We start from the raw sequence: 12,905 nt of genomic DNA, 5'->3' as shown, positions 1-12,905 counted from the left end.
ACCACCAGCTGGCCAGATCAACTCTGTCTAGCTGTCATGTGAGGTCATTGCCAGGACACACATTAATCACATGACACAATTTCAGGTGCTTCCCACAGACCAAGGAAAGCCTCCAGCCCCAGTTTTAATCCTCAAGCCCCAGCAACCACCCCCTGAGTGGAGCAGGATGGACAGCATTAACAATAAATACCTCTCACTCTCATCTTGGTGCTGGTCTCAACATCGCTGGCAACAAATTTGACTTCTGCCCCATCATCTTTCCTGGTGACATTTTTTATGACCAGGGTGTGAGTGGTTTGGGTTCTGTTGATGATGTAGGTCTCACTTTCCTGTAAGGCTTTGCCATTCAAGTACCACGTGCCAGAACATGTCTTGGTCAGGTCAACAGTGAACAGGGCATCACCTCCAGGTGCAACTTCAGCTGTTGTCAGGGGGTTCTTCACAGCCAGGATGGGTTCTAGGGAAGAACAACACACACCTCTGAGAACAACTCTGTCATGGAGGATAACTCATCTTAGGAACCAAATTGTCAGGGTAAACAACACGTGGGAATTAATTAATGCAGCTTTATAAAATTCTCATGCACTGAAGGAAATGCATGGTTGGTCTAAAGGATTTGTTTCCTTCAGCTGCAGGTAACTGACCTCTGGAGTCCTGTTTTTGCAGGTCTAGAAAAACAAGTGTATTTTACTGATTTTTTTTTTTTTTTGTATCCCTAAAATGTATAAAGGCATAGGCCAGAAACATTTAAGTCCCCTACAGGTGTGTTGTTTATTGAATAGCCAATATTGTTCATAGATTTCAGAAGGAGGGACTTCTAGATATCCCTATGAGTCAGTTCTAGATATTCTAGGACAATGCAGGCATGTTCAGACAGCGAGGGACGAGGATGACACAATCACAAGACAAGCTATGATCAAAGTTTGTGTGGGTCTTCAACATCTGTACAGGTATTTTCTAGTGCAGTGATTCAAAGGAAGAAGAAATCCCATTGCACCCAAAGATTCTATGGGCACATTGGCACCCTAGAAATAAAGCAAAACCCTTGAATTTCTCCTAGAAATTCTTAGATTAAAGAGAGACTAGCTAGAACTTGGTTTTCATGATGGTATGATCACCCATAAATATTCTCCAGGTGCAAGATCGATATCTCATGTCTATATATTGAAAATTATACCATAAAGCCATCTCAAGTTTTCTTTTCATTGCAGGAAACAAGCATTTAAGGGTTTAAGGTCCATAGCAGGGAGCTCTGCCTCCCCCACAGCCTGATGTGGGATACTGGAACACAAACACACCCACAGCTCTGCCACAGAAACCCAACCACCCTCACTGGGCTGGGTCTGCACTTTTTCCTTCCTCCCTTTGGTGAAGGTCAGTGGTTGGCATGAGGCAGGAGAACCAGCAGTGAAGGCAAAGAGGATTTGCTGGGCTATTTCTCCATCCTCAAAGCCACGGGAAGTGTTTCCAAAGCACCCACGTGTCCGACCACCCCGTTTAGTGCCGGTTTCGTGCTCACCGAGGTGCAGGCTCCCAGGGAACTCCAGGTAGGGGCTCTGTCCGTAGGCATTGACAGCAGACACTCTGAACTGGTAGTCAGCCTCTTCTGCCAGGTTGCTCACTGTGAGCTCGGGGCTGGGGACATGGGACTCGTGGCACCTCACCCAGGTGAAGCCGGTGAGTTTCTTGCGCTCCACGATGTATCCGTCCACCGGGATGGGCCGCTCCATCCTCGGAGGGGACCACGCCAGTGTCACTGAGGTTTCTGTTTTATTTTTCACCACAGGGTCAGCTGGGGGTTGGGTGGGAGGTTTCTTGGGAGCTGTGCAAGGGAAAGAAACAAAACAAAACTGAGCAGTGAGTTATGTCAGAGGAGAAAAGCCAAAATAGCTTAGGCTGGACTAAAAGTTCATAGTGATTAATAAACCTCAACAAAACCTTGATCTGAGATGGAAAAGAAAGAGAATGGATGGAAGATGCTTTGAGGATGTTTCAAACAAAGATCACAGAATCATTTTCATTCCAGATCAAGTTCAAATTTTGATGTCCAATACTTGTATTGCACAGCTAAACATATGTGATTCCTACACACAACATTAAACTGTCAAGACAATCAGAGAATCTTCAACAAACATTTTGTAGGCTTAAATCTTCAGTGCTGGATACAGTCCCACATTTCTGCCTTTCACAGCTCCTGAGCAAAGCAGACTAACACTCAGCTTCTTATTTTCACTCTGCTGATGGCTTTACCCATCTTCTAAGGTTGTTCAAGTCTTTAAAGAGTTATGGGGAGCCCGGCTTGTTACACAGGCTTGGATGTTCCCTGCAGCTTCTTTCATCTGGGTATCTGTCCTGCCCCTGAATTTTGTGCTACCTCCACTCCGAAGCTGCAATTTTGTCTCCCAAGAGTGACATCATTTGGGATCTTTGTTTTAGTAATTTATGCAGAACCAGCTTCAGGGACTGGGGAATTAACTTCAAAAGGAAATGACATAAAGTGTCCCCACCATGAGAACCTACTATTGAGGAGATGTGACTATTTTATGATACCTGAGGCTACAAACATATTCCTGCAGGTATTTGCATAGTGAATATTTATTTTCACCCTTCCATTCCTCTTGAACCTTTAGAGAAGGCTCAAGTCCCATCAGGATCATTCACTATGTGCTGCCACTGATATGGTCAAGAGGAATTACCTGAGGTGCTCTAGTTACACCTCTACTGACATGGGCCAGGATTAATTTCATTTAATTTTGGCTATCTGAAAGGTGTCTGGGTTAAGTCAGTCAACCAGACTCCAGCTGTGATCCCATGAACAGCACACTCAGGAGCAATTAATCCAGTTTAAAGAAGGTGTGGGAGGTGGGTGAAACACACAGAGGACATACTCAAGAATTCCTGACTGTAGATGGAGCCTGTTGATGAGCCTAAACTAAAAACTGAGCTCTGGGACAACTGATCTCCTTACTGCCTCAGTTTCCCCATCTTTAAATGGGCATGGTAACAATGCGAGATGACAAATAAGACACAAACATGGCCTGTACATTATAAAAGATATCAGAACCACCACCAATCTCACCCAGCTAATTGAAAAAGACGTGGACATAGCACAGAGGATTCTCCAAGCAGTGAATCTGATATGCACAAAGTGTAAAAATAGGAAATCTCAAGGCGATACGCTTTTCCTTCCTTACAGAAATAGACACAGAAGTGGTTTGGGGTGCACAGTTACCAGCCTGTCAGTGACTGCTGGTCACAGATAGATGTCAAAGGTCCCATTAGGGTAACATTAAGCTGAACACTAAGCCCTGGAATGGGATCTCTTGACCTTGCCATCAGAAATGGTAATGCAGCGTTCTCTTCAGCAATACCTGTGGGAAGGCAGCTTCTTATAATTTCTATTCCATGAACCAACCCTTTCTTCATCATTTAAACAGCAGTGTCTGAAATCAAACTGAACTTTATTGTTCCCATTGCATAGGTGCTTGTTTGGATGGTACAGCTTTACAAATACCTTAGAAATTGTCACAAAACCAAATGTGACACTTGCCTCATTTTTCCCTCATTTTAGTTCAATGGCTTCAGAATGCCCAAACCAAGTTATATTAACTCAGCAGTTACATATTTGTTAAATAAAAGATTTTTTTTTTGCCACTGACTGATTGCAGTGGTGGAAGAAAAGATTTACTCTTCCCGAATTGTGACTGCAGTGGGTGGTTTGTTCATATATGAACCAGAACTGCAACAGAGCCAGAAATCTTATGTATTTTTGTCTTAAATAAATCAGATTTCACCTGAGAAACGCAGTGCCATCAAAGTAATGCCAAATAAAATTAGGCAACTTCACCAATTTCATTTCAGGTCCAGTCTTGACGATGTTGCACCTGCTGCTACTGCTCTGTCAAGTAAGATAAGATTGTGCCATGGTCTTTCCCCAGCACTGCTTCTAGAGAAACCATGGATGCTCCACCCCTGGACATGTTCAAGGCCAGGCTGGACAAGGCCCTGACAATCTTGGTCTGATGGAAATTGTCCCTGCCCATGGCATGGGGTGGAATGAGGTGATCCCATCCAACCCAATCCATTCCATGACTCCACAGATATTCTCTCTGTTTGGATCCCCCCAAACACCTCACAACACTCACAGTCAGGCTGTTGGCTTTTTGTGGCAGATGTCAAACCTTCAGCTGCTTTTGGACAGCAAAATTATCACGGTGGTACTCAAAACAACAACGGTGCCATGGGAAGACACAACACCAAGGCCAAACTAAAGAGAAGCTTACTGGTCACAGTGAATTGGGTGGAAGTCCTGTTTGGATCCCTCCAAACATCTCTACACTTACAGACAGGCTGTTGGCTTTTTGTGACAGACATAAACCTTCAGCTGCTTTTGGACACCAAAATTACCACAGTGGCACTCAAAACAACAACAGTGCCATGGGAAGAAACAACACCAAGGCCAAACTAAAGAGAAGCTTACTGGTCACAGTGAACTGGGTGGAAGTCCTGCTTTCATCAGCCAGGAAGGCAATCTCCCCAGCATCTTCCACCTTGCACTCCCGGATGGTCATGGTGTGCTGTTTGCCAGAGCAGGTGATGGAGATGCGGTCGCTGGGCTTCACTTCCTCTCTGTTCTTCAGCCACCTGACGTTCTGGCAGTCGTTGTCCAGCTCCACGCAGAAGGTGGCAGTGTCATTGATGAAGACAGCAGTTTTCCGTGGGAGTTTTTTAATGATGTTCCCTTCAGATAACAAAATAATCATAGTCAGCAAATGGCAGATATTAAAAGCTTTGGACTGTTCAGACTGAAACAGGACTAGCCCACACCCAGCCAAAATATTATAGACACCATGCAGACACCTGAAAATAAATTCCAAGGCTCTGAGTCACACAGAGCAGATGACCCCCAAGGACTCATTTTGGCCTTTAAAGAGAGAAAAACAGATCTTATTTGACTGCAGTCACTCAGGTTTCTTGTCTACCAAGCAGAGCCAGATGCTGGGTAAACACAAAATATATATGGCCTTGCAAGAAAATAGATTTGACAGCTTTCATTGCCCATATATGCTGGGAATCCAAATTACAACTTTGCTGAAGTAGATCAGTCTAAAGCCAGAGAGGTCTCTCCTCTGCCTTTAGGATTTCACCTCCATCAAAGTCACATAACCAACATGGCAGACACAGAAGTTATTTGAATTAATAAGACACTGAAAATCTCAGGTTCCTTCTTAGTGTCAGACCAGAAATATACATTGAATGAATTTACATCCTTTCCAAGTGACTGTGATTATCATCACTCACAAGGACAATCTCAAAGCTATAAGATGTGAATATTCACAGAAAAGATTGGCCACACCATAAGGAGACCACCCCAAATGACCAACAGTGACTGGCTCCAGCTCCAGGGCAGTTCCTGAGAGGTTGGCCCAGGCAGATCACCCAGAGCTGTTTAATAAACAGCAATGCTGATAAAATAACAGAATAACAATAAAATAATAACAATAAAATAACAGAACAGGCACAGGTTTCACCACAAGAGTCAAAACTGGATTCTCTGTTTATCCTCCTCCTTGACCTCTCTGCCCTCAGCACTGACCTCATCCCACAGCTCCTTACCTCTGGCCAAGCTCTCCCATCGTCCCCACCCCACCTTGCTCTCTCCAATCCCCTCCCAGGGCAGGCACAAGGCTCCCCCAGGAAGACTCTGCCTCCCCTCTCTCCAGAAAGCTCCACCTGGCTCAGTCACTCTCTTTTGGATGGAACATACCATTACAGCACAAACAAGTGAAAAAATACCAGCTGTCCTGCTGGGAGCAAACACACAGGGGTGGGCTACTCCAGACCTAACAGAAGGTGCAACAAAATGATGTCAGTCTGAACTCTCCCATGTCTCTGGACTAAATTTTCCCTTCTGTATCCATCTCTGTGCACTCCCAGCTCTTTACTGGTGGTACAAAAAGGAATTTGCATGAGGATGCATCACCCAGCTGTCTTGTAACAATTTATATATGAAGAACTCCTTGTGGTTTCACTAGGAGCATACCCAGGCTTCAAATGAGTCAGGACAAGATCAATCCTGCAGTTGTGGCAGCCTCCAGTGCCTGCAGCTCTGGGGTTTGTGTTTACTCACTGACAGACTCCCACACCATAGCCAACTACACCTACTCCCCCTCCAGCCTTTACCACCAGACTCAGGACACCTGGACATGGCCATCCACACTTTGTCCTTTCCCTGTCCCCTTCCCAAACTCCAGAGAATAGCCCCCAGGGATCTGGAGCTGTGTTTTCCAATCTAAACCATGCTGGTGCTGACTGCAGCCTGCACCACACATCTGGCCACAAACCACAGCTGCTGAACCCCCTTTCCATTGTGGTCAGCACCACTCCCAGGCAAAAGTCACCACTCTGCTCACTGGACTCTGGGCAAGATGGGTGTGACAGTGCCAGGGGACACATCTGGTGCTTGGAGTCATGTTTAGACAATGCCTTAGGATTTAGATTTTATATTTTTCAGATCCTGTACTGCTTTAGGGTAAAACTCTAAAACTCCACAGCCTGTCAGCTGCTGTTCTCCCATTTTATTCAGACAAAACAATTCCTCTCTAAGCCTGAAACTCAGGGACACCCGACTGTCTCAGGCCCCGAGAGATGTAAACAGTGAATTCCCCTCAAGCTGTGTCCAGGGAAATATAGGTTGGATATCAGGAAAAAGTTTTTCCCAGAAAGAGTGATAAAGTTCTGGAATGGCTGCCCAGGGAGGTGGTGCAGTCCCCATCCCTGGGTGTGTTTAACAAAGCCTGGATGTGGCACTGGGTGCCAGGGTTTGGTTGAGGTGTTGGGGCTGGGTTGGACTCAATGGTCTTGAAGGTCTCTTCCAACCTGGTCATTCTGGGAAATGGGGGGAGAAAACTTGGAGTAAATGACTTCATTACCTGAAGCTGTAATTGGAGGATTAAACCCTGGTATGTAAATGGACCAAACTTAGAACTGCATGAAAAACTTATGACCATCATCCATCCTGGGTGTAGCCCCTCTTGGAGGTTTCTGACTGCCCAAGGTGAGCCTATTGAAGGCCTTTAATAAATACCCACTTTTATTCTCTTAATCTTGTCCAGCCTCTGTTTCAGGCAGCCACTCCAAGGCATCAGAGAAGTCTACAGGGCCAGGCCACAGCTGGAGGAAGCTTCTTTCAGCAGGGATTCCCACTGGGTGACATCTTGTGCAACACAGCCTGTCCCTGCTGTGTGGCCCTGTGTCCAGACATACCCTGCCAGGAGCCCCTGGCACTGGCCACATCTTCACACCACAAGGGGCTCTGCTCCTCTTCAGTGGCAAATCCTGCTCACAAGGTCAAACCCAGAGTCTCACGTGTGAATCCCACACTTTTGGCCAATCTGAAATACCCAGGGCTGTTCTTACCTATAGCAATGTGCCCCCTCTTGACAGAGTGACAAAACTGTCCTTTGTCCCCCTAAAAAGGAAATAAACCCAGAAGTTTCTCTCCTCAATTAGGTGAAAAGACATCTCATAGGACCTGGGGGACTTCACCTCCAACTTAAGGATAGCTAATTGGACAGGAGCCAAAAAGTCCCACCTGGGCAATTTACTAGAAAAAGAAGAGAACAAAGAAACTAATCACTTTTGTGAGGTGTTTTACCAGGAGCAAGGGACTCCTGCACCTGGCTCTGTTTTCCTCTGTAAAGACCTTTGTTATTTTGCCTTTTATTAAAACCTTTTTGTTTCCAACACTGCAACAGAAACCATCCCGCTGATTTTTATGCCTCAAGGGTAGCTGAGCTATCTTGGGTGTGAAACAGACCTCCAAGAGCTTATGAGACCTGGCTGGAGGAGACTCCAATTTCACTTACCTTGGACAGAGAGCTCTGCAATGGTCCTGCTCCCTTCCTTCATCTCACAGATGTAAACAGCATCATCATCGGTGGTGACGTTCTGCACGGTGAGCCGGCGGTAGGTGCCCTCCTCCTCGATGTTGTACTTCTTGCTCTGCTGCAGCTTGGTCTCCTCCTTGAACCAAGCTGTCTCTGTCCCAGCCACGGGCACTTCACACTGGAAGGTGGCAGATTCCTTCTCCCTCACCTCGAGGTCCTTCAGTTTTGCCTTGAAGGGTATGGTGGGTTCTTGAGAGGGCAAAAAAGAGGAAGGAGAATGAGAGATGAGAAGAGGTTTAGATGGGAATTTAGGAAGAAATTCTCCTTGAGGGTGGTGAGGCCCTAACCACATTGCTCAGAGGAGCTATGCTGTGGGTTTTAGGATGAGGTGAGAGATGAGAATTGACATTATATTACCCTATACTATATTATATTATACTATACTATATTAAACTATACTATATTAAACTATACTATATTAAACTATACTACATTATACTCTACTATATTACACTATAATATACTATATTATTATATTATACTATACTACATTATACTACACTATATTACACTATACTACTATATTATACTATACTATATTATACTATTCTATTATATTCTAAAATTATACTAAAGAAAGAGAAAGGAGACATTAGAAGGTTAGACAAGAATGATAATAAAAACTTGTGACTCAGACAGTCTGACACAGCTGGCTGTGATTATACATTAAATTAAAACAATTTACATGTTGAGTAAACAATTTTCTAAATTATCTTTTAAAGCAGTAGAACATAAAGAAGTTGAAGCTTCTTAGCTTTTTAAGAGGAAAAAATCTTAGTGAAGAGATTTTTCATAAAATATCACAGCAACAGAGCTGTGGCTGCCCCATCCCTGGAAGTGGTCAAGGCCAGGTTGGAGTAAAAGGCCTTAAAAGGAATCCTTCAGGAACTGGTTTAGTGACAAACAAGCTGGCCATGGGACAGAGCACAGGGCAGAAACTCCAGGTGGGAGTGAGCAGCTGAGCTGGTGCAAGAACCAATGTTTTAAGGGTCCTGCTGCAGAAATCAGCTCAGCAGAGCGATCTGAAAGGACACAGAGAGCTGTGAGGTGGCTGTGCACAATCAGATGTGGGGGAAAACACAAAAGGAGGAGCTGTCTGTTCTCCCCACCAGCCCCAAAGGCTCTCTATCAGCTTTTTCCCACAAAAATAAAAGAAATAGAGAACAGTGTCCCAACTGCCTCAGCCCTCCTCCAGCAGAGGGGCTGCAGTGCTCTGGCTGAGGGCCAAACCCCAGCATAGATCAAACCCACAAAGCAGCTGCACGACAGGGAGGGGAGTCACTTTATCAGCTGAACAAAGTCAAATTCCAGCGACAGCTGCGCTCTGACATCACCCTGGTACCCCAGCCCTGAAGTGGGGAGAGGGGAGCTGGACTGAAGAGCACAGCTGGTGGTCAGGGCCATGGGACTGGGGCCACAGTCATGTCACACACTTGGATTAGCCAGTGCTGAAACACTGCTCATGCTTTGTGAGAGATCACACCTTGATATCTACCTTCAGCTCCCAGTAATGGCTGTGCCAGCTCCCAGCTGGTTTCTGTGACTCCATCCCACCTCACCACCCTCACAGTAAAGAATTTCTTCCTAATATCTGATATAAACCTCCCCTCTTTCAGTTTAAACAAGGTACCAGACCATAAAGGCTTGACAGGACACCTGGAGGGAGCAATGCCATGGACTACCTTTGTTATCCTGAGGGTAAAACTTGTCTGGGAGCCCATACAATATGCCCAGGAACAGGAAGGTGACACTAACCATGTCAACTTGGAAATTATTGGTTTTTTAATGTTATGCCTAAATACACCTCAGTTTAAGATAAGACAAAATCTTGCCTGGAAAAGCCTTCAGCTATGGTTACACAGATCTGCTCTGCCCACACTCCAGATGGTGATTAGCCTTTTTTCTTTTTTTCCTGATTTTTTTTCAGGATTAAAAAAGATATTATGATGAAATTCTTTATTCTGAGGGTGGGGATTCCCTGGCACAGGGTGCCCAGAGCAGCTGTGGCTGCCCCTGGATCCCTGGAATTGTCCAAGGCCAGGTTGGGCAGGGCTTGGAGCAGCCTGGGACAGTGGAAGGTGCCCCTGGCAGGGGGCTTGGAAGGAGATGAAGTTTAAGGTCTTTTCCAAACCAAACCATTCTGGGATTCTGTGAGGCCAAGGAAGCTTTGATCAGAAGGATGCAGCCCTCTGGCAGGAGGGGGGCTGGAGCTGCCACTGGGAACACTCAGACCTGCACAAGGGCCAAAAAGAAACACAAGCTGCACCTGAGAGGCACACAAGTGGATTCCCATACTTGGAGCAGCTGGCCATATCATTAACCCCTCTCCCTTTACAGTCACTAAGCAGTACCTAAAGTAAAAAAAAAAAAAAAAAAAAAAAAGGCTATTCCAGGAAAAAGCTCTTAAATGTTCAAGCACAGCAGGGTTGGTTGACTCTTAGGAGCATGCTGCAGTAACAGCACTGCTCTCCCAGCCAGGGAAAGGCAGTGCAAGGCTATCTTTGGCAGCTTGGGGTCACAGATATCCCCTGAAAACAACTCTGCTTTCGTCCTGCTGACATGTGCACACACATCTTATCTCCCTCTGAATGGAGCTTTGGAGCTACAGCAGCTGATAAACTGAACTGAAGCCTGGGATGAACCCAGCCCAGGGCTTTTGGAGATGTCAGAGAGGTTCCAAAACCCACCAGCCTCCTCCTCCTCCTCCTGAGCATCCCTCCATGCTCTTTACAAGGTCTAGAGTGTGCCTGCTCAGGCAGAGGGTAGATTTGGGTCAGGGGACTACAGAAGGAGCAGAGGTCTCCTGAGATCAGGCATCCCAAATCACCTGGCCCATAACCAGCACCACACCCAGGTCAGAGAGGTGCAAATAAAACAGAAAATAAGAGAGCTGCCAAAACCTGCCCACAGGGAAAAATGTGAGAGCCACAGCAGAGCACAACACTGAGGGAGCACAGAGCAAGAGCAGCTCACAGAATTAGCAGGAAACTGCAAGAACTCAGATCAGAGACTCATTTTGCTGCTTATCCTGAGGAGCTATTTCTCCAGTCTGTCACAGGCTTTTTTGTTTGGTCCACAGCAAGCAAACTGGCAATGAGAGGATGTTATTTTTAAAAAGCAAGTCCTGCTAACACATATTTTACTAAGAATAGGTGCAGCCTGCAAAGAAGCCCAATGTTTTCTTAACCTTATCAAGGCACATCTGCCCTCTGGACCTCACTTTTTCACTTGCCTACATTTCCTCTTTCTTATTGCTGGAATTCTCACATTTATAATTCCAGAGGCAAGTTTTCCCTCTGCCTCATGAAAATGATCCAGGAAAGGTAAGAATATGGAAAATCCTCCCAGTAAGAGCAGGCTAAATGTGGATTGAAAAGCTTTGATCTTCCTAGTTACTGTGCTTTCCAAATTTCCTTTCTACCCCCTCATTTCTCAAGTTGCAATTCTCTTTCAGATCTCCAATGGGACTGCCATGACAGTGACCATCCAAAATCCCATCAGAGGGAGAATAAGGTGGCCTCAGCACCAGCGTGTTTTTCCCATCTCCATCCTGTTTGGCTTGCAACCTTTAACCTTCTCATCCAGTATCTGGTTACTTTATTCAGGGACTCCAGTGACCCTTAGCCCAGGGTGGAGACCTGAATTCTGTTCTCAACAACTTTACACATGGCCTAGGGAAATCTCCAAAACCTCCAGCAAACCCCAGCTGGTTATTTATGCTCCTCCCATCCTCCCCACTCCTTGATTTGTTGAAGGCTTATTCTTGGCCACATTTCCCCCAATTCCTTTTACAGCTCACATCTCAGTGCACAGATTGTGATTTTATCTCTGTTCCAGACACATTTCTGAATCTAATCAAGCTTCAGTATTCCTTGTTTAGGAGAGTGATTCTCTGCCCTGTAGCCTTTCTTTGTTTAAGTCTGATTCACTAAATCTCATTTAGAAACAGCTCAAAAAAAATCCTTTTTTTTTTTTTGTTTTGTTTTTTTTTTGTTTTGTTTTTTCCTTCCCAGCTCAGTGATCTGTAAGGCACAGGCTCAACAAAGAGTTCACAAATGTTGGGTTCCTGTGTTCTTAGGACCCTAGGATATGATTGACAGAATATATGAAGCTTTCTATGGATGTCCCATCCCTGGAAGTGTTCAAGGCCAGTTTGAGCAGGGCCCTGAGCAGCCTGGTCTGGTGAGTGGCATCCCAGCCCATAGCAGGGGGTTGGAACCAGATGTCCTTTGAGGTCCCTCCCAGCCCAAACCATCCTGATCCTATGATTCTAGGGGTGGCTGCTTGCAGAATTCACCCTCTCCTACATGGCTGAGCAAAGAGAAGTTTGCATGGCAAGATGATCTCCCTCCCTAAGCCTGGCAGCAGATGAACCAATGGCATCACCAGTGACACAAACAACAGAATTAAAAGCTCAACAGAATCAAAAGCTTTTTTCATCTCCTGCATCATTCTGGCCTGTCTTGGGAGGGCTGAGAAGAACTTCTGGTGACACAAAGGAGAGTCATTTATCAGGGCCTAATTATAACCAACACACGTAGATTTTCCATGGCAGCCTTGGCCTGGACAGGGAGCCAAATGTGGTACAGCATAAAAAATAAACAATCCATAAACATTTCCACTTCAGCCTCCTGACTCACAGGCAGCCCTGGCCAACAGTCAGGGATCAATAACCCTTTCCCATGGTGCCTGCTCCCAGACTGGCTGCTTCCCTTGCTTTCCCCACCTCCTTTGGAACAGGTTGCAGCCATGAGAGCAGTAAGATAAGCACAGGCAGAGCAGGGGGGGTTTGTTTTTGCAAGGTGTTGGGCAGGGCACTGAGCTTGATCCATCCTCAAAGTGATCACCCACCCAAGGGCCAGGATTGATCTTCAGCTCCGAGTCCCAGCTCATGAGGTAATCACAGCTTTATGGAACAGGACAAATGCCCTTCCCCACGCCACTCAGCACCTCCAA

At 45.7% G+C, this 12,905-nt stretch overlaps 1 protein-coding gene across 9 annotated transcripts in view; it reads right to left on the bottom strand.

Annotated features, from left to right (window-relative positions):
- The window catches only part of OBSCN (obscurin, cytoskeletal calmodulin and titin-interacting RhoGEF), a 186,256-nt gene that overhangs the window by 161,313 nt on the left and 12,038 nt on the right, over positions 1-12,905 (bottom strand). For all 9 annotated transcript variants that reach the window (XM_059838258.1, XM_059838268.1, XM_059838276.1 and 6 more), the window contains exons 3-6: positions 7,869-8,138; positions 4,481-4,741; positions 1,520-1,822; positions 191-457 (exon numbers count right to left, since the gene is read on the bottom strand). In XM_059838258.1, coding sequence (XP_059694241.1) covers positions 191-457; positions 1,520-1,822; positions 4,481-4,741; positions 7,869-8,138 — 1,101 coding nt within the window. The remainder of the gene's footprint in view (positions 1-190; positions 458-1,519; positions 1,823-4,480; positions 4,742-7,868; positions 8,139-12,905) is intronic.

This window comes from Haemorhous mexicanus, chromosome 1, assembly GCF_027477595.1.
Source record: "Haemorhous mexicanus isolate bHaeMex1 chromosome 1, bHaeMex1.pri, whole genome shotgun sequence".
Taxonomy (NCBI): Eukaryota; Metazoa; Chordata; class Aves; order Passeriformes; family Fringillidae; genus Haemorhous; species Haemorhous mexicanus.
This window is presented reverse-complemented; position numbering and strand designations above follow the sequence as displayed.